The 22772-nt window shown below is 41.7% G+C and overlaps 1 protein-coding gene across 1 annotated transcript in view; it reads right to left on the bottom strand.

Moving 5' to 3' along the window:
• Window positions 1–15468: 15468 nt before the first annotated feature.
• Window positions 15469–22772, bottom strand: part of CPNE8 (copine 8) — a 70299-nt gene continuing 62995 nt past the window's right edge. The window contains exons 19-20 of the mRNA XM_054272702.1: window positions 20837–20910; window positions 15469–17401 (exon numbers count right to left, since the gene is read on the bottom strand). Coding sequence (XP_054128677.1) covers window positions 17213–17401; window positions 20837–20910 — 263 coding nt within the window. The 3' untranslated portion in view covers window positions 15469–17212. The remainder of the gene's footprint in view (window positions 17402–20836; window positions 20911–22772) is intronic.

Raw genomic sequence — 22772 nt, 5'->3', positions numbered from 1 at the left:
AGCTTTGGTTGGTGCTCACCCAGGAGTCACCCAGCTCCTTGGGCAGAGAGGCAGATAAAAACCCAGCACTGCAGTGGGGTTGTGCCTCATCTGCTCAGAGGATACGTGTTTGTTAACATCACCTGGAGAGCTTGACATGCTTGTGTTGGGGAAGCAGGGAGGTGGAGCAGAGGGATCTGGTACCACATTCTGCCCCGTCCCCCACATGTGCTGGAGCAGCAGTATTGCCCTTTTCCAGACTGGGGAAAGGATCTGCTCCCAAACACTCTTCTGTTCTCTGTTCCTCTGGTAGGGAAGGTGGTTTGGAGGAGAAGTCACATGAACTTATATCAGGTCCAGCTGGTGGATATTTCTCATGTGTTCCAGTAAAGGATTCCTCCTTAAGACAAAGGATCTGCCCTGTGTGAGGTGACACAAAGCAGAACATCAAACACCTGCACTCACTGACAGCACTCAGAAAGCTCTAGCCTTGAGCTGAAACTAACACCAGGTGTCAGGATTTCAGGAGGCCATGGCTGTACTTGGGAAGAGTGATAGAGCACCTCTTCTTTGTGTAAGGATTTTTAATCTGTCTTCTGAAAAATGCAGGACACTTCAGCCTTCACCTGTTGAGGTTGTCTTAGAATGTTATGGGAATTTCTCTGACCTGTGTTAAATGCAGATCATTGAGTCATTTTGCTACAACAGTAATATGTCTTACAGGAGCTCCTGACAGACAGTTATAGAGGTGGAAAGAAGACAGGAAAAGGCCCCCTGCTCCAGCTGGAGCTTAGGCAAATATCCTCCAGGAGCCACTGTTGGTAGAGCCATCCTCATCTCTGCAGCCAGGGGCTGGGAAGAGCTCCTACTGCCACACAAACACTGCTCTTCGAGGCAGCCAAGCACAGCAATGTATCCTTCCAGTGTCTAAGATTACTGGTGAAGAAAAGAGAATTCCTAAGTCCTTCTTAGCTGACAGTAAGATTAAACCTGGCCCAGCTCACTAGGCTCAACAAATGAGCCAAGAACCAGCTGTCCACCTGAAATATGTGGCAATGGCCAAACCCAGCACAGCAGTGTCCCACCTGAAACATTTCCACTCCTGGGGGACCCCTGGCTCTGCAGACAGAGCCGTGGCTCTTGCACCACCAGCAAGATATTGGAAATTCAACATGGTTTATTACCATCTGCCTGTTGTCTATTACAGCATTTATAACAAAAGGAAGGCAAATTTTTCTCTGACAGTAAATCTACACCATGGAACAGAAGAAAAAGCTTTGTTTTGACTTGTAATCTGAGCAAACCTGACAAGGAAGGAACAAAAAAAGCAAAGGAACAAAAGGCCATTTTTAATAGCAGTTTTTTACAAAATAGAAATCATGAAGCTGAAGTAAAACAGCTGAAATGTTCGAAGTGTTCCTGCTAGACCCATTTCCTCTCAGTATTTTTCCAAAGTCACCTTCTAAACAACTAGTGCAACTATTAACTCTGTAACCATGTTAAAAACATTTGACCACTTGTTTGCAAGTATTAAGGATTTTCAAGGAAAGAGAAGTTCTGTATCTGAAATTCATTCTCAAAACAGTTAAAAATAATCTAGCTCAATCTGGGGATTGGGGATTCCCTCTGAAACCAAATGAGCAAGGCAGTAAAGTACAACTTGCTCTGATATATCTGCTGTATCTCATCTCTATCTCCTCAATATACAAGGAATTATACTTTTCAACATGTGTGCACCCCAGATTTGCTGTCTTGACATGCTTTTGATCATGCCAAACTCCAAATCATTGAAACTTCAAATCATACATGATAATATATGTGAGTTTTCCCATACATGATGCAAAAGTAATACTGAATTTCTTCCTTTGGCATTCACTGGATGAAATGCAGTTTCAGTATAGCAGAGAAGACAGGCATGAGATCTGAATGTGCTCTTTGAAGGTGGCAAACTGGTCCCACTTCAGTGCTCAGGTTACCCAGTTACTTTGCTTAGTGTATGGCCTTTGACAAGGGCTGCAAGAACCCAGGAGTCAGCAGAGGTTCATGATCTCCAGGTGTGACATAACTGAACAGCTACTCCTTGGAACCACTTGGCTTTCCCAGCTGCAGCTAAAGAGAGATTCATCACTGAACATTGCTCCAGAGTCATGGCATTGTTATCTCAAACCATCCCCAGCCCAGACCTCCTGCATATCATGGTGGTGTCAGAGCCATGTTTGGCAGGCTCAGCTACCTGTGAAGAGCTTCCAGGGGATGGAATTTGGAGAATGTACTCCATCAGGGTTTCTTGTATTTGGCTGATATGCATAGGGCAATCTCCATGTATTACCCCATTCAGTGCTTCTCCCTGCCTCTGAGATGCTGTCAAGCAGATTTCTCAAATGCACAGAAGAGAGTTTGGGAGCAGATCCTTCCCCCAGCCTGGAAAATGGGGATGCTGCTGCTATGGTACATGAGAGGCATGTGGTCCTGTTGCAGCAGACACTGCTCAGCCCTGAACCTGCCTCCTTCAGCAGGAGAACAAGGCATCCCAAGAGTTGTGGCACAGGTGGAGCCTCAGCAGCCCTGGCTGCCATGCAGCCCACACAGGTGAGAAACTGTGTGAGCAGCCAGGGTGCCTGTGGGAATCTACAAAATTAGAGGGTTTTGGGAAAGCTGCAAGATGCAGGCCTCAGATACAGCAGAACTGTGAGCAGAGCTAAAGCAGCAGTCATGAGATAGGTCAGCAGAAAAATTATTTAAACTGTAGAAAAAGCAAGGGCAAATAGAACAATGGTCTGTGTATTAACGCTTGTCTGAATAGCTTTCTAAGCTGCAGAAAGTTTATCTAGCAAGATATTAGGAAGATTAAAGCTTAATAATGGAGCTCTGTGTGTTGTGTTTTAAAGCTTACAAGTAGGTATTGTATTTGAAATAAGCAAGCATTGTTTTAACCAAAGGTACGTGTGCTTATGGTGATTGGACAGAACTACTGTCAATGTGCTTTTGCTTTGTGTGATTGGTCAAGAAGCTTATAAAGTAAGTTGTAACATTAAGTTTTTGGCCTGCTGCCTGGAATGTGAGCTGCTAGCATCTTCCCATTGTCATAATCATGTAATGAGACTGATGCTGAAAAATAAAACAGCTCAAGGCGCTTTCAGCAGCAGCCCCTTCTTGTTCGTGTCTGTAATTAACCCCCCTTGCCGGCGTCAGGTGCCCAGGCAGATGTCCATCTCCACAAGCATCAATGACTGCCAGGATGACACTAAAACGATGAAATACCCCAGTTATTTCTTGGAAGTCAATCCAGAGGCCACTGTCAGTGGGTCCCCATCATTGTGCTGAAGCAAATACTCTCCTACCATCCTTGCTCTGTTTTTTCTAAAGCAACACGGCCCTGTGTATGCAGCAAAGAACACAGAGCTGAATGCACCAGGAGATTGCTTCTGAGAATGTAGATCAAGCCATTCCCTTCCTGGTGCTCACCTCCACAGACTCCATTTCCTCAAGCTCATGTTTTCACAGAGGGCTCTGTGATGGAGGGGATGCCTGGGTGAGAGCTGCTCCAATGCCCAGCTCAGTTTACATCAGATTTCTCAAGGTAATACCCAACTGAGAATGCTGCCAAGAGAGAGGCTGACTGTCCAAAGGAGACCTCTACTCTCCTCTCCTCTCCTCTCCTCTCCTCTCCTCTCCTCTCCTCTCCTCTCCTCTCCGCAGAACATGTAGGGTTTGGGTTGGTCTGAAGGGTGGTCCCTTGTCTGGGCAGTGCTGATCTAGGGCTGAGCTCTGAGTCTTGCCAACAGTACCTGAACTGCTCTGCATTGCCAGCTCACTTCCCCACAGCCTGTGAGCCTCTGAAGCCATTCAGATTGTTTCCTCTGGTTGAAATATTTTTAACCCACCTTAAGAGCCCTGAAAAGTGAGATTCTGCCTCAGATTTTCTTTTCCTGTGGATGAACGTATGAAGGAGAGAGGAATAAAGAGATGGAAGAGCTGTGAGCTCAAAATAGGACATGACTGTAGGGTGAAGCACAAGAGGGACACATACAAAAAGTGAAGGCAACATGAATGGTGAAGGAAGACAACACACAGAGGCCAGTTTCATTTAACAGCTCTCTTACCAGGAATGGAAGTCATATGGAAAATACAAACTTCTCTCATACAGAAAGCTCTTACATCATCACCTGATTTTTGTCCTTGTACCTCCAAATGGAAAGGGCTCTGCCTCACACACCGGAGAGGATGTGCCACAAAGGCACAGGCCCAAAGGGAAATGGCAGCAGTTCTTCCTCCACTGCTTCACTGAGGGAAAAGTAGAAACTTCAAAGCACAGAGTAGCCAGCAAATGTAAGGAATGTGGTCATTTTAAGTTATTTATTTAGAGCCACATCCAATGTCTGAGCCCTGCTCTGCCTTAGCACCCACCTGCTCTCAGTGGGGATTGCCCCATCACCTTTTTCTCCTGACAGGGAAGCAAGCAGGAAGCAGGCAGTGATTTACAGTGCTCTTCTTGCCATGCCCAGCTCCTACCAAGAGAAGTCTGTGTGGTACAGAGGACTCACTGCTGCCCAGGGGAGGTAACTGCAAGTCCGAGTTTAAGAGCAGAAGCTTCACAGCCTCTGTGGGTGAAAAATCAAACAGAGCAGACTAAATGGATTACACTAATTAGGAGATGCAATATCCAGAGAAGAACAAGACAGTGCTTTCTTTGGGGGTATTAGCTGTTTCACAAATGAAAAATAAAGTCTTCCCAGCTGATCTGTCCTGGCTAATATCCTTGCAGATAGACTTTGGAATATATTTGCAAAATCATTGATTTGGATTTACATCTTCAGTTATCCACATCCTCTAAGATTTTTGCTATTGAAGTTCATTCATTGAAGGAATAAATAAAAAATATGTTTATTAATTGAAAGGGAAACTAATGCTGTTTTCCCAGCACTTGGAAACATGTCACACTGTCTTGCATTCAGCTACCTGAGAGCTAAGTCTTGTTATGTAACCATAGGGAGGTTTTGTTCTGCACCCCTGTGGCCAGGAGGCTGCCAAGACTGCCCCAAATTCACCACTGCCCAGTGAGATTCACAGCATTGCTGGTGCAGACCAGGGTTCAGCCCTGCACTCAGGAGCCCCTCAGAGCTGCAGCTGCTGACAGCTGTACCAGGACAGCAGCTGCTGCTGCCAGTGACATCTGCCACACTCGTGCTTAAAAAGGGAACAGCAGGACCTGGAAGCAGGGTGGGGTTGAGCATTGGAGCTTGGGAATGAAACAGAACTATCAGGGGTAGGGCAAAGAGCTTGCTGGTTCATCCAAGCCTATTTAATACTTCTGGGCAAGTGGCAATGCAGTGTGCTGCAAGCAGATAAACACTGCTGAGATCTTTGGTTTGTAAGGCTTAGTCACATCACACTTGCCACAAACAAATGCTACACTCAGGGACAAATTAGTGAAGGAGGTCTCTTTTCTGACTGAAATCGAAATGATTTTTATGCTGCTACCTGAACTTCTCCAAATATTACAAAACCAGTCTTGACCCTAGCAAGTCATCCCTGTGGGTAAGGAATAGAAGGATGCTGCAGGCAGCTCCACTGCTGGTCAGTGAAAATGCTGAGCTCTCCTTTCCCCTCCCTGCTGCCCCAATTCTGGGCTGCAGGCCTGGAGAGCCCCAGCCCCCTGCCCACACCAGCTGCCCTGGCAGTGCAGGGCTCCTCCAGGCTTGCTCTGGTGCCTGGGCTGCACTGCAGGCACATCCTCAGCCCGAGCTGCCTGCCCCCAGCCACATGCTCCTCGTGCAAATTGCTGTTTACAAAATGATGTATCTTCCCCTTTGGTCTCTGTTTTCCCTTGTGCAGAATCTCCCCAATTAGGGATAGATTTTTGGCTGTTTAGTAGATCAGTCCCATGGTTATGTATTAAAATTTTCTTCGGCCTGTTTATTCCTCATCCAAGGGTTTAATCAGCAATTGTGCTTCAGGGTAGCCTGTGTTTTTATTATCTACTTAATCAGATGAAAGAAGGCTCTTTTGTCTTTTTTTTATTTATTTATTCCTAATTAAGAAAATGGTGAGACTTGTTCCATAAGAGGAGTGCAGCCTTGTAGCTCCTAGGCAGGAGCAAGCAATGCTGCCAGGGGAAATATTTTGTACACAATCTTCCTTTCAAATCTGATTATAATAAAGTAGTGGCATGGACATGATCAATTTGATAAAAACCAACTGCTTACTTACTGAACCCTCCACCAACCTTGGACAACTTAAAATGCACTTATTAGAACAGCTTGTCCATATTTATTTTTATAGATAAATATATAAATTTAAATATATAAACTAACATATGTAGTCAATACACAAACATTTCTTTTCTTTGAGGTTAGTATTGATTCCAGCAAAGCAAAATTATGCTGAAAGATAGCAAAAATATAAGAAAATACTGAAATTCTAATCCGCTAGAGCAGTTCTCTGGTCTTCCCAAACCATCTGCTTCTCAGCCAGGTGTCTCCTGCCCTTGCAGGAGGAACACATACCTGGCTGGAAACCAGGCTGCAGAAGGACTCAGTGTCACAGCAGCTTCCCCACTGCTGGTTTTAGCTCAGTGACAACTCATCAGTTTTATCCCTTCAATATTCTCATCACAGCTTCACTCTTCCCCTTGGGAATCAGTGCTGTGCTCAGTTCCCTTCCTTCACTGCACAGAATTTCTGATCTTTCCATGGGATCTCCTTCAGTGAGCTCCTTGTGGCCACTTTGCTCTTCCACAGCCAGGCCTGCTGGGCAATGGCATCTCCAGGGCTGTCCAGTGTGTCACCCGTGTTGTTGTGCCCCATGGTGACAGTGGTGGCAGGGCTGCACACCCATCCTGTGCTGTGCTTGTTCCTCTCCCCATTCCCGACATCCCTGCCACGGTGCCACTGCCACCCCTCCCTGACCACACACCAGCCCAGTGCTGCTCCAGCAGCCAGTGCAGTGCTCTGGGGCTGCCCTCTCCTCCGGGAAATGAGAGGAATAGCTGGGTCCCTTTGGCAGGCTGACTGTGTTTGCAAATCCCCTTCTCCCCTAAGCCCAGGATGAATGCTCATGCACACACAGGTGCCAGCACCTCTGCTCTGTCCTTCTTTTTCCCCTAGAACTCACAGCAATAAATGAAACCCTCCAAGACAACCTTTTCTGGCAGCACAGCCAACACTTGACTTGAAAGATTTTCATCAGCTTCACAGAGCACTATCATGGCATTACTTCAAGTGCCAAGTGCTTGAATTTAAACCTGGAGAATTCATTGCAGACCAAGACTCTGTGCAATCACTCCTGGACCCTCCAGTGATAATTGGCCATCAGTCAAAGCTGCCAGCTCTGCAGAGAGCTGTATCCCAGGACAGCCTGTGCAAGGATTGACTTCCAGCAGAGAACCCAAGAAAGGAGGCAAGAAACAAGACAGTTTCTCATGGTTATCATCACTATAGAGTCTCTTAATTGAAAGCACCTACTTGGCAAATGCTTTCTTTTTATGTCAGTTTTGTTGGTTTTTTACTCAGTTCCTTGTGAGGGCAAATGCCAGCCTGGTGATTCTGACAGCAGGTAAGATCTAAGCTGTTGAATTTTACCCATTTCACATCTTTGATCTTTATGAAATTTGCCTCCCACTCTTTGATGAGACCGGACAGGGGGTTATTCTTGCTTTTTCTGTCAACTCCTACCAGCAGCTGGGAAAATGGTGATTTCCTTGCAAAAAAGGTGCATTCCAAAAACCATCAAAGCTGTTGATTCTACCTACATTTTGCTCAGGTTTTGCTTAGGTTTAACTGAAGGTTTGTCAGCAGCTGCACAGGTATAAATGAGAAACAGCTCCATGCCTGACTCATCCAATACTCCACCACATATCCTACCTGGCAGGAGCTCCTGTTCATCTGCTGCAGCACAGATTTCTTGTTCTCAGGAGGGGGCTGAGAGGTCAGAGATCCCTTTCAGGATTTTATTTAAAACAAAAATCTGTGAGGCTACAACTTATGCCCTTTTATTTCCCAGGCTGGCTGTGCCCACTGCCAGAGCCAGACCTGCCCCATCTCCGTGGCTAGGGGGCTGTGCTGGCACCTGGACCACAGGTCTTCAGACATCAACTCCTCTGCCTCTGCCAGATGGGAACACTGGAGGAAAGAAATGTGCTCCCAGAAATAGTGGCTCCCTTTGTGGCTTTGAGCAGCCACGTGCCACTCACACTCCTGCTGAGTTAGGTACAGCTGGCTGCTCTGGGTAAAGAGGGCTATTACTTCTTCCCAGAGCAGATTGTCCAGATCATGGACATACACATAATTCAATCTTTAGAGAAGCCCTAAACTCCAGGAGAAGGGCTACTGAACCAGCCCTGAGGGCCAGGGCAGAGGCAGCACAAGGCCCCAGATGGCAGTCCTAGAGGAGGTCACTGCCAGCCCTGCCCTTCCCCACCAGCCCCCACTGGAGTTTGCTCCCTCAGCACCTGCCTGTGGGGTTCAGGGGGTGTCATGGTGAAACAGGGGTGGCTGTCACTGCAGTGCTCTCACACTGCAGCCCTGTGTGCAGCAGAAGGTGCTGGACAAGCCATGAGGGTGGAGGAATGGAAAGCACAGCAATGGGAAGACAGGGAACAGAGGGAGGTGCTCCTGCTCTGAGTCTCTGCTGAAGCTCAGATTTGAGGTTAAATAGCACGCAAAACAAACAGGTGGGAGAGTTTTCAAATAATGCAGGGACTTCTCCCTCCTTCTTAACTCTTGTGACATCTGCCTGGGCACAGGCACAAGGCAGCAGGGAAGGCAAAGCAGTGCGTGGCCAAACCCCTGCACTCCCACTCCTAATGAAATTCACACAAATTTTAGAAAGCGATGGAGATGTCTGGAGCTTCCTCCACCTGTCACTGCCTTATTTCTAACAGATGCCATAATGAGGCAACTGGAGGATAAGATCATTTAGTTTTCTTCAAAGTAATCACAATTTGGATGGTCTGTAATTTAATAAGAGTGAGAAGGGAGCAGCAAGCAGAAGAGCTCTCTGGCTGCTCAGCCTGATGAGCTGCAGCACAGGGGCCCTGCCATGTGAGCAATGCAGCTTTGCAGGGCTCACTTACAATAGAATCTGCCTGCTGCTGTCCTTGGGGATGGAGCATGCTGGCCTGGGGCCCAGCCTCCCAGCAGCTGGGTGCCCTGGCTGCCCTGCTGCTCCTCTCAGAGCATGCAGCAGTCCAGCACACAGCAAGAGCCAGCAGCTCCTGCAGAGAAAAGCACATAGTGCAGCTCCCGCCTACTCAGGAGGGGAGCACTCACCCACAAAGTACAGTGATACTTTACACATCCTCTTTTTCCTATTCAGTCTAACAGGTTTTAAATAAAGCAACATTTCAGCTGGTTTTGCCATTGTGAAAAAGAGTTTTTGGAAGCCTGGTACTTCCTTGCAATGACAGGTAATAGATGGATCTATTGATAATAACACGGTGCACGCATGAACGAGCATTTAGAGTCTTCTGTACCATGAAGCATCTAACAGAGCCAGAAAAACCCCTCACTAATATGGTGGGTGTGCGCTTAAATACATTTCTTTTCATACTATTCTTCCAGGACAGTGGGAAATGCTGTGGTGCAACTCACAGCATATCTCCAATAATGACATGCTGCAATTCAGTGATTTTTCACACTCACAGTGGCATCACCTTCCTCCTGCCTGCATTCTTCTGAGAGGCTTAGCAAGATGGGAAAAGCTACTTCAGAAGCAACTGTGGTGTATCTACAACTTGTAGGTTTGAGGTTTTATATGCTGTAAAACCTCTTCCTGTGCTGGAGGGCACTCAACATCAGGTAAATAGCCAATTTCATTAGCAGGTATGATTTCTCCATAGTGTCAGTTCTAGTGATTGAATCACTGAGTAAAATGCTAGAAAGCAGTTTTATTTTAGGCTTTTTGTAGGGTTGCCACAGTGGCACTTGCTGAGATAGGTTTGAGTTGAAGATTTGTATAGGTTTGAGTTAAAGAAAAGAGACAAGTTTTGAGGAGGTCTAGATAGGAGAAAAGGAGGATGACTCATGTTTAAAACCAGAGGGGTTCTTGTTATCAAATACTTTTCATGGTTACAACAAAAGAGTGAATGTCTGCAGCTCCAACTGGAGGAGAAAACCATGAGCTCGACAGAAGGTCAGTGAGGGAGAGCAATTACAGCTTGCATTGTAAAGTGATTTCCCCTCCACACAAAGGGGGCACTTATTTCTGAATTTTAACATGATAAACATGCAAAGCACAGATTTAAAGGCATCTGATAATGTTAACCTAAAAATAGCTTTATTCCAACATCCCTTAAAGATTCTTCAATGTTTTTATGCAAAGATTTGCCTGCTATCAGTGAGTGAATCAGAGATGTGAGGCAAACACCAGTTTTTGTTTCTGAAGGGACTGCATGTTTCATACAGCCTAGTGCTATGAATCTCAAGGAGCTGAGAGCATATTGTGTGCTGTCCCTTTTAAAGGAATCACAGGGAATATTTCTGGGTGTTGCTGGGTTTTGGTTGGTAAGATCAGTTGACTGAGTACATCAAGCCAGGGTGACATGACTGTAGAATTGACTGTATTTAATTATCAATGGGAGAGTTTTCCTGCTCTTCCAACACCTTGTTGCAAAACCTCAGGTGTACAGGTGGGGACTCCCACCTTGCTGTCCACTTACACCAATTTGCTTGGCATCTCCTGCTCCTCAGCTGACCTTTACCAGGAGATTTTCCCTCCTCATGGCCTTTGGTCACACAGGGGCTGGTTACCTCTCCTGCCCACTGGATGGAAGTCTCCTAAGGGTCTCTGTCTCCATGAGCCTCTGAGCCATTACTCTGGAAACAGGTGACTGGAAGCACACATGTATTTCAGACAAGATCTCACCAGGGCTTTCTTCAGCCCTCCTGGTGCCTTCCTGGCCACCCATGCACTCCAGTCCTCTCCCTCTGCATTATCGTTTCTTCTTTCTTAATTAGGCCACCTACCTTTGCAGGACTGACAAAGGGGGCTTCAGGAGGATATTTAACTATTTAATGGATTATTTCCCTGTTTAGAAGGAGGCTGCACAATGAGGGAATCCCTAGCAACTCTCCAGTGTGATCTAAACAAATTTCTAAGACAAAGATGATGTCATTTCCCTGAGATGCACTAGAAGGGGCCTCCAGACAGTTTGGGATGTTTGTCTGTCTGCCCATGGAAGCCACCCCTGCTGCCAAAGACAGCATCACCCATCAGTGCTGGCCTTTGAGAGCAGCACCCTTGCCCAGACACAGTTACCACACTCCTCCTGGTTAGCTGCCTACAAACCACACCTAAGTGCTTTACTTTTTTCCTCACAGGTTAAAAACCATCTGCTTTTTTTCTCTCCTGGACTTTTTCAAAATTATCTTTGTTCCTGAAGTGTGACCCCATGGACCAGACACAGGTCAGGCTTCAGCACAGCTTAGCCTGGAGAAATTATTCTCTCTCTTGCAATATGATCACACCCAGGGTGATCTTTGCTTTTTATGCAGCAGTATCACAATTTGATTAATATTCTGTTTGCAGCTCAGCTGTAATCTACAAATTATTTAGTACCAAACTGCTGCTTATAAAGGTGTCTTTTATTTTCATTCCATTTGTGCTTATTTATCTCCCTCCTGCATGTAATATTTTCCACCATTTTTCCCTGACCTTCCCTTCCACTCATCAAAACAATTTTTTAATTTATTCAGGCTTCCCAGCCTGCAATCCTGGTGAGCCAATACTTTCATTCACTTTAAAAATGTAGCCTCTAACTCCTTTGTTTACTGCATTAATGGCAACATTTGCCAGAAGCTGTCATGAGAGACTCCTGCTGGACTCTTCCTTTCCTCCAGGTTTGGCACCTATTGATATTTTCCATTCCCTCCTGCTCACAGAGGGCCATCCACCAAGGCTGCCTGGTCACTCCTGTCCTTCCAGAGCCTTCCTGCCTTGTACCCAGGGAAGTATTTAATCTTCTCCTCAGTCTGCAGTAGCCCTTTGCTCATGGAAGAGAGACAATTTTCTTCTCCCTGGATTCCCTCTGGCTGGTGATTGTGTGCTGATGGCCCACTCAGTTTAAAGCACAGCATTCAGTGCTAATCACTGTGCACATCCAGTCAATTGCTTTGATTCCATGATCAGCCTGGAGCAAAGCAAACCACAGAGCAGCCTGTGGCACAGGGACACACAGGCCCCTCAGTCATTACTGCAATCTTGTTCTTCTCAGAGCTGGGCAGGATTTTTGCTGCCTGGGAAACAAAGCAGTGCAGGAGTGATGGAATTGTTCAGTGCACAGGCACAGCCTGCAGGGGCTTGGGAAGGCTCTCCCACCACACTGCATGATTCCTGGGCAGGTGTCTCGCAGCTCTTGTGCACTTTCTGCAGGATGGGATATCTGTAAGAACACTCAGTCACTTCAATGCCTTCCATGGTTTGCAAAATAAAACCATCAAATAAAAATTCCAGTGATGAAATTTATCATTGTCAAGTGTTCAACTGTAGGCACATGCTCCAAACTGAAGTACTCCACACCCTTTCTTTAGATGGCCGGCTTGAAAATACCATCTACAGTCACTTGCACACTCATGGCAATGCATAATGTTGGCTGGAAAGAACACCTGAAACCATACCCTACCAACTCAATGGCAAAGAAGCAAAAATCCACCATGGAGTGCTGCAGAAAATGTGTACAAGTGCTACAAGCCAATCTAAAAGTGGAGGGCATTTCACATGAAAAAGATGAACAGTATGAAACAGCAACCCAGCAATGGGAATGGGCAGTCTGTCCTTCTGAAAATGTTTCTGCTGCAGTGACACCCACCTGCTTCCCCACAGCTCCATTCAGCAGGGCTGGTCCTGCCCTCATGCATCACCCTTGCTCTGGGAGCTCAGAGTGAGAGATCACCTCTGGTGGGGAGGGCACCCCACAGAAATCCTCCCTGATCATTTGCCCAATTGTTCTGGCAGTCCTCAGTGCCCCTCTGAGTCTTTCCAGCTGATCTGAAGCCTCAAAACTGCACCCAGTACATGAGCCAAAGCCTTATTAATGTGAGAACATGGATTAACTCAGGTGGCCATTATTCAATGTTTTACTTATGACACACCTTCCCCTCTCTCTATTTTGTGATCCCCTACAGCCTCAGACACTGTTCTAAGGAATTGCTGCACAGCCAAACAGTGCTGTAGCTGTACAGTAGATTTTTGTTACTCCAGTACTCTTACCTATTTGTCCTGATTGAATTTGCTCCTCTCTTTTAGGTAATTTTTCTAATTCATAAAAATAATTTCAAGTTTTAATTCAATTTTTGGAAGTGATTAAATTATCTCCAGTTGATAAAATCCAATAATTTAATAACAAAATATTATATATTGCTTCATCAATGGAAATGGCTGAGTAATATCAAAAGCACAAGGTCCCTAGGGAACAGCAATTGTTCTGTTTCTTGAGTTTGATGATGGAAGACTGATAGCATTTTTCTGAACAATCTAACCAGTCTTAGAGTACTTGACAGCACTTCAAACAAGGCCAGTATCCTGCTTTGCTTTTAAAATGTCTTCTTAAAGCAGCTGTTTCTCTTTTACCCTAAAGCTCATTATATTGCTTTTTAAGAAAATTGTTCCACAACTGTGTAGTAGTAGCAAATTTTTATTGGTAGAGGTAAACCTTAGTCTGAATTTATTTACTTTTAATTGACTATTTAATTCAATGATTATCCCTCTTCTGTGAAGCTTGAAGAAAAAAAAAACTCATTGAGTATTTAGGTTTTCCCTAATGGACTAAATGCTCATCCTTTTGTTAAATAATTGATTTAACTTTCCTTCCCTTTCTAGTAGAGGTTTCATTAGGCTTTTAGAGTCCTAAAATTTTTTGAGTTTTTCTGCTCTTTTTTACACATATCTTACTTTTGCATTTATACATAGCTACACATTCTTTCTATTCTCACTGATTTTTCTTTTTAAAGAACTTCTGGAACAATTATAATGGCCTCTTACTATGCTCCCAGGTTTCCCATTGCACTGGTGTAATTTCGCATTATGTGTCTTTTTATTAGTTCTTAAAGATGATAAATAATTTATCATTCTGTTTGTTTCAACCATTTTATTAAGTATCCTGGAGCGAATTTCATCTGCTCCTACTTAGGTGAGAATTTCCAGCTTTCCCAAATGCAACTTCTTAGAGAATCCCTAAACCCTCCTGAATCCTCTTCATCTCCTAGAGACACCTCCCTGTGGCACCACACAACAAACTCTTTTTGTAGACCACTGAGCTGATTTAAGTCCATGTAAATTCTACTGTACAGCTTTCCATCTTTGCCTAAAATGACAAAGTTCTAGTTTGTAACCAAGATCAAACCAGTTTCTTCTTCCAGATTGACATCAATTCCTCACCAGTCTGAATCAAACCAAGGAGTCACTCCTGAATTAGACTCCATGAGCCAGTGGAGTCTAATTCAAGAGTGAATTTCCTCATTTGAAGGAAATTTGTGCCAGAAAATTTTCTGCATGTATTATGAAGAGAATATCCATTCCAAGATGGATACCAGTGGAAGAGAGGTTTTGTCAAGGCCAACAGTTTCTCTCAGGACAACTAATTTGTCACATAATGTATCACCTTTTACTTTTTGTAAACATAAAAACCCTCTGCTACTCTTCAGGTGTGGCAAATTAGTACGTTTTGATAGCAGCTAGCGTTTCTTGGGAAGGAATAAGAATTTTGTGTTCCATTATTGTTCAGAATAAAGCCAGGAGTAAAAACAGCTGGTGATTTTTTGGAGAAAAATCTGTAGGTGATTTTTTTGAGAAATTCAAGCTCAGAGCTTTAATTCTCATCCCAAAAAAAACTGGAATGAGAGTTAATATGTGAGATTATGTAATGATTCTCACATGTTACAGATTCAAGATGCCAAGCATAAAGATAGGGAATCTCACAGGTCTGGAAAGAGCCCTTTGCCACTAGAGTCCTCAGTCCACTTATCACAACTATTTCTTTCCATTAAATATGTTTAGAACCCAATACTAAATAGAAGAAAGAAACCCTGACAGTGTGGAATGGAATGGAATGGAATGGAATGGAATGGAATGGAATGGAATGGAATGGAATAGAATAGAATAGAATAGAATAGAATAGACTGGTGCTTAGGCTGGATAGACAGAATAACTGTGATGAAGTAACACCTTTCTTTAAAAGTTCTTTCACTTGTTAAATGAACTGCTAGATTAGTTTTGAGATTAATCTTTTAACTAATAAAGGTACTGGCTAAATGAGAGCTAATAAATTACTCTCAGCTGAGTAAGTTTGTTTTCTGGCCTTTTAGTGATGAATACATGGCCCACTGGGAACAGCACAAATATCAGCATAAAGATTTGCCTAATCAAATGAAACAAGAGAAACATAGTATAACTTCAGTTTTTTCAAAAGTGCCAACACTGATAGTGCAAAAAATAAATGTAGAAGATGAAAGGAGAACACCACCGCCACATATTAGATTTAAACTTACTCTTTATGATGCACTTTCATCAAAATTTGTAGTTGCCAAGTATCAAATGTCACTCATGCAACATCAATCCACTAAGAAATACATATTTTGGTGAGAAAATTAAACTCCATATTTATGTAAAAACTGTTTCAAAATAAAAATAAAACACGATTTTTTTTACCAAAAAAAGATTTTTTTTTTTTTGTTTTTGTTAACAGAATAATTATTTGGAAAACGTAATTTCCCACATGAAATAGTTAAAGGAAGTTAAATATATTTAAAAATGGAAGATTCTGCATTTACATACTTATGCCATTAATATTGAAGATATGTTTTCTGTCAAAAAACTTCTCATGCTTAAAAAATGCACCTTAGTTTTATACTGTACATTACAACATACAGTAGTAAGAAACAGAATTAGTAAACAGGTTATATGCAAAGAAAAAATTACGTATACAAGACAATTACAACTGTGACACAAAAAAAATTAATGTTCAGTTTAAACAGTATCTGAAGGCAATTCACAATCATTTCAGGAGTTCTGTGAAATTTAAGGCCATTAGTTCTAAATAAAATGTATCTGACACAAACTCACAAAAGTGTGTATTTTGTACAAAATATACATGCAAAACCATTTCATAATTATATATCAACAGGCATATAATCAATTCTTTTGGGTAGTTCCATACACAAAATTGTGAACAAAGCAACATAGTTGTGCAATTTTAAAACCATTTAATTACCTTTATTATTCATGCACCCTGAATGGAAATGTGATTAAATGACAATATTAAACCCAAATATTACTAAGCCCAATATCCCTTTGAATGGGCAATCTAGACAAAAAAAAAAAAGTTAAGATTTAAAATTTTCTGAGTTTAAAATGGTCCATTATAAAACATCTGCTGTAATCACTTCAAAAGACATTTCTGATGCAAAATTTCCAGGGCTTTAAGGAATGTATTATATGATTTAATGAGCTCAGTGAGTCAACTATAACACTCTGATAGTTCTGGATTGAGGTAATTTTCTTTAATTAATTACAGCAAGTAACTATTCTAATTTGTTTCAGTAGTTAGTTTAAAAAACTGTAAACTCAGATAAACTCAGAAATTGGAGAATCTCTGAAAAAATACACATACCTCCCCCTCAGTCTGCAGCCAGTTATAAGTCATATGTCATTGTGTTATTTACATTTAAGAGTTGAAATTTTCAATACATGAGATGAATGGATTACTAAGAACTGATTGAAGCACTTCAGTTACTTTAAAACACATTGATATATTTGTCCTTAGCTTTCATTTGTATTTGTCTGGACAAACATTCAAAGAGATATTGCTTCTCTTGTTATCTTGTGACAAACTATTGCAAGCTAGAAGACATGTGAGTCAATATTCCAAACTTTTATTCTTAAGAATAGTTATAAAAGTACTGAAATTTAAAAATAGTAACATGTAAACATTGATACAGAGTAATAGCATTCCTATACATTTATATACACTCAATATTCAGAGAGGACCCAATCTTCTGAGTTGAAAACCTGACTTGTGCTTCCCCCTCCAATAAATACATCAAAAAAGTTTTAGTTTGGACTAAAAAAAAAGTCTCAGAACATCAACATTTTGCTCCTAGCATTTAAAAGCTTTCCAGTTGCTTATGCAACTAACAGGAGAATTTTGGTATGTGAAGAGAACTTTTCTAGCTCCAAAAAGTTATCAGAAGCTACTGCTGCATCCAGAGATTTGTGATAAATACAAAACACCTCAGAGCAGTCATATCTGAGTCTGCAACACGTGCACTGGGGGTGTGTAGGGGGGTGGTGCAGGGGATGGCTTTATTCCTCTGACTCTCATGTAGGACAGAAACTGCTCTGGGATTTCAGCCAGTACATCTTTGGCCAGTCTTGCCATGCTCAGCACGTGGTTTCCACTTCTGTCAATGTAATCCCGGAATGGCACAAACTGCAACACAAGAGAGATGCTCACTCAGACACAGAACAGATCTTACAACATAAAATAAGAAAGCTTAACCTAGGGGGTTTAGAGTATATGAACATGTTACCTTACACAGTTTTAATGTACCCATCCATAAGTTGCATTTTATGTTATGTATTTTATAAATGCACATTGTATCTCAATTATTATAGATCTGCCTTCTAATAGAAATAGTGTGACACTTTCACTTGGGTGAACCCCTTCACATGAGCCATGGCGAGCTCAGGTTGGTGATCAAGTGCTTCACTGATATATTTGGGTTATCTCTCAACCTTTTCCATGCAAGAAGATAATTTTGTCTCAGAAGCCACTCTCAGCTTCCATTCCCTGCTCCTGCACCACCCACCAGACTGCCTCCACTCTGGCACTTGCTGAATAGATTTTTTTGACCTGTGAAGTGAACAGAACAGAAAGGATGACTTTAAATTTTTGACCATTTTGCATTATACCTAGTAGAACTCTGAACCACCTGAACACTTTTAATATGATATTAACAAATGCATAAAGAAGCTAAGCAAAAATGATTGGATCAAAAAAGAACTTGTTATGTGATATGCAGATGTTCATCACCTGAACCATTTACCTGCCCAGCCTTGGCTTGGATTTTGTAATACTTAATGAGAATCTTGTGCTACTGGCATACCAAAAGGAAACAATCCAGGCTCCTTGATTTTTTTTCCTTGTGTAAAAAGGACATGCAGTCTGAGTTAAAAAACATGTATCCCATCCTGAGAGATCCCCTTACCCATTAGTCTGCAGACATGAAATCTCAGACCCCTGTTCTGTAGCAAAGTGGGGCTATCTCAACAGTGTGATTCTTGAAATGCAATTATACAAGATATTTGGTCTGATTTAGCTCTTCTCCTCCTCTCCCCACACTGCAGAGATGCCAGAGCAGCTGGAGGAACTATGGACAGGGAAGCAAACCCAGAGATGTACAGGTAACAGGGAGATGGCAGAGGAACAGAATGAAAGGCATAGGAGAAACCAGAGGGAAACTGATGGAATGCCAAGTGCTTTTTCTGTAATTTAAGAGTTTAATTAAAAAGGCTGATATGCAAAATTCTCAGGAGAAACAGCAGGTGCATCACTATAAGTAAATATTCTCCTAAAATGTCTTAAACAGCAAAAGGATAGGAAAGGAGCAGAAATTAAAACTGAGGAAGAACTGGTACATATGTAACACAGAGTCCCACAACATGTATCCACACTAGTGAGGAGGAGACAGTGAAGAACATGCTTCTACATGAGGTGCAGCCAGTAGCAAATATAACACATACAGTGACACACTGTTAACAGAAAAACTTTTCCTGTACTAACTTAATAAAAATATTTCACAATACTGTTAGAATTAATAGGTAATTTCACTAGTTAATTTCAATTAGCCTAATACACAAAAAAACCCACTTTTTTATTTGAGTAGTTAGTTTTATAAAGGCAAATCAGTTTCAGCCTGCCTGATACAAAATAAAGGTCAAACAAATTTAGACAGTTTGACAGAATCCCTTTTTATTTATTTAGTTAGTCTATAAAGTCAATATTTGTTAGTATTAAGACAGAAAAAGAGCACAAAATAATTCTGTCTTTGGGTAATTCAATATGGCATGGGGCAACATTCTGATTAAAATATATTAATAATAAATAAACATTTTATTACAATTCTGATATGCAATGAATTCCAAAGAAATACAAAAGGGTATTCACTGCATTTTTTTTTTAGCACAGGTTAGTAATCTCAAAGCAAAGCATTTTCGCAAATCTTGTTTATCATATGTTAGAACTCTATCCATGTATGCTCTTTAAAGCTTTTTGGGCTGTTATTATTAGAGAAATTATGTCGCTTATATTTAAATGCATTTAAACATAAGTGCAATGCTTGCCAGAAGGTACCTGAATTAGCTTTAAAAAGTCTGAGATGGCACAGAGGGCTTTGCAGAGCTTGGGGTCCACCCCACACACTGCTCTGCTGAAAGCACTGACATTTCCAGAACAACACACTACACACAGCCCCTCTCCAGCCCAATGTGGACACCAAGGAACACTACAAAGACTTTGACAAAATGAGAAACTATTTCTTATCTCCTGTTCAGCTGTCTTACATCATCCCTACCTTCAAAACTATCTGACAACAGTTACCAAAGAAACCAGCATGTTTTACTCTTCAAAGAGTTTTGGTATCTCACTTTCTCATCAGCTGTTATCTCTGTAGGTTGCAAAAATGAAAAAAGTATCTTTCTCAACTATTAGAATTCAGGAATCCACAACTTTCTTTAAACTATATCGATATAGGGTATGAGGGTAATTTAATTTCTGTCTTATGCTCATTTCTAATCCCCATTTAGAAAAAAAAATAGAGAGAATTTTAATGTAGCATGCAAGAAGACTGAAGAAGACTGAAAAAGGAGTTCTGATCATTTTCATTTCCATATATTTATGTAGCTTTCTTTATTTTTCTCTTCTAATAAAACCAAACTATAAAATCAGGTGTCAAACACGTTTTGAACACGTCCTTGGATTGAAATATTACATTCACCAGCAGTTATCAATCAATCCTTAAACATTCACTTATCAGTATTTGTAACATTAAACATTTTGAAGTTTCAGTTCCTGCAGATATAAATGGAAACAAATAAACATATCGCAAAATTCATCAGCTGCTATCTGACCTTAACTATCATGCAGCATGAGCTATTGATATGGCTCACTTATTCTTCCTCTATATATATTCTGTTAAACAACAATATAAAAATCCAACCTGTCTTGAACAGAAATAAGTGTAAATAAGTAAGAGGAAAAATAAGCGAACAGCATGAAGTTTGACAAATAGGAGGAATAAAGGAAGAAGAAGAAGAAGAAGAAGAAGAAATGGCAATTCTAAGGTGAGGTTTGAATCTGTCAGTGTTTAAGAGGCATTTGGACAATGTCCTTATTAACAAGCTCTAACTTTCAGTCAGCCCTGCACAGAATGGCCAGGCAGTTGCACTAGATGTCTGCTCTAAGTCCCTTCCAACTTAAACACTCTATTTTATAAATGTATTCAGCCACTACCAGGAAATATGGCTTCCACAGAAGATTTACTTTTAGCCAGAACCCATTTTTCTAGAAATACCATGTTTCTCCAAATTTTCAATAGCTAACTCTTCTCCATGGCTGTATAACACCAAGACTTTATAACAATGCCCTGCCAGTTAGGGGTCATTTCCTAACAAATGCAGATCCACTCTTGTTTGTTACAAAAAGGCTTAGAGCTGTCACAGAGAGTTCTGAGCTTGTTATAAACACCTCAAGATAAAGTATGTCAGTGCTAAGGTAAAATGAAAGGTAGGAATATAGATAGAAATGAGAATTCAAAACAAAGGGGAACAGTAAAATCTATCTATGAGAATATATTTTCTCTCCCACCTGCACAATGTCTCTTTCTGCAAATCTTCCTCTTGAAGAAATCCTCACTACATCCCCATCCAGTTCTTCCATAGCTTAAAAAAAACAAACAAAAAATCCTTGAGAGTTCAGGTACACAATAAAATCATCTTATTGAGAAAAAGTTCAGACAAATTACACTTTTGAGCAATAAAAAACCGACAAGTCTTCTTTAGGTAACTCTGTTAAGATCATTTGCATCAGAAAATACATCATGTTTTGTAGCTGTTTTGCACTTTTTCATGGTGACAATACATACTTTTAACTTTATTGTCACCTTCAGAAAAGAACAGACTATGACAAAGTTTTTATCCTTTCATCTCTCAAAACAGCAAGTACATCTGGTTTTGTAAGGCAATATATATATACTTTCAGAGGTGGAGAAGAATTCATCTTCAGCAGCTATTGTTACAGAAGATATAAGAGGAAACAGCACAGAGAGGTAATAACTCACATTCACACTGAAAAATCAATATCTTCTAATGCTAAGGAATGAGGAGTGCTAAAAAAATATTAAATTTATTGGGCAATTCTTCTTGTGTCTTCTGAGCAGGGTACAGGTAAGCTCTGTTGTCCAGATACCTGGAAGCTATTCCAGGTGGAAAGATGTACCTGCTCTCTTGTCAGTGCTGAAATGGATGGATTTGGGATCTCAGGTTATTGCTGAGATGTTGGATCTGCAGTTCAAAAATCTTCTTTTGGTGTGTGCTTTGAAAACCAAAGCCCTGCACCTCAGCTTCTCAGGGGTTTCCAAACGGGGCTAAATTCACTGAAACCAGCACTTCAAACCCTAGCTCTTCTGAAGCAAGAACTAAAAAGTGTAAATGACACCATCAGGAGCCAAGCTAACAGAGTTTATTTGTTCAAAGAAACAAATCAGTGGGTCTGCAGAGCATGTTGCCTGATGATGCTGTTGCAAAAACGTACACGTGTCCAAACCAGGACACTGAACAAGTGTTTGAAGGAGTTTCACCAAAATTTCCAAAACAGACATAAAGCACATCCTGCCCAGGAAACTCCAACCTAAAACCAGTATACAGGGAAAAATCAAATTTGCTTAGTCTGTTCTTAACATTCTCTAGGGAACTACCCATGGCCATGTCAGATACAGAACACTGGGCAGAAATGCTTCTGATGTGACCTGTTACAGTCACCCTCACATCCTTTAGTGAAGCTCTGCCAAATGTATGTGTCATCTACCCAAATTGCAAAGTTCTAAGAACCCCTCTGGTATTCCCCAGGGGCTGGGAGATGCAGGGAACAGGGAGATCTGAAGAGGAGCAGCTTGGTCTCTCCAGGGCAGAACTGAAGCTCCAGGGGCACTGGAACGTGCAGACACCCTGAACATCACCTTCCTGCAGGCACAGCAGACAGGGAGTCTGTTTATTGCAGAAGGAATTTCTGTTTATTGCAGAAGGAATTTCTGTAAATGGAAGTAATTCCTCTGTCCTTGGGGGCACTGAGGGACCACAGATTTGGCATACAGCTCAGGGTGAATCTCTCTGAGGCAGCACATGCTGAGGTTGTTGCTCCAAAGATGGAAACTGCATCCTGCAGTCCAAACAGAATCCCAACACCCCAAGAACATGTCCTGACTGAGAAAGGGAGCCTGGGCAAATCCAAGGACTAGACAAACAGGGAGAAAGGGAAAATGCAATGGAGGGGTCAGAGAATGGTAAGTAGCACAGGACTATGTTGGAATTCCCTGGAATAAAAATGAAGTTTACAAATTTCCATCATATGGATTTATGAATATAAACTGTCCTTTCTCACTGATTGTGGCATACAATCATCTGGAGTGTAAGTGTTCACCTAGACAATTTCTTCATGGAGTAAGATACTTAAAATTATTACTATTATACCACTTGCCAAGCAGCATAATAATAATGTTTATAATAAAATAAAATAAATTTTATAT

The sequence above is a fragment of the Melozone crissalis genome, unplaced genomic scaffold (genome assembly GCF_028551555.1).
Source record: "Melozone crissalis strain CALT ecotype California unplaced genomic scaffold, PUWL_Pcris_2 ptg000004l_1, whole genome shotgun sequence".
In the NCBI taxonomy this organism is placed as follows: Eukaryota; Metazoa; Chordata; class Aves; order Passeriformes; family Passerellidae; genus Melozone; species Melozone crissalis.
Note: the sequence above shows the minus strand (reverse complement) of the source record. Positions and strands in the feature narration are given on the sequence as shown.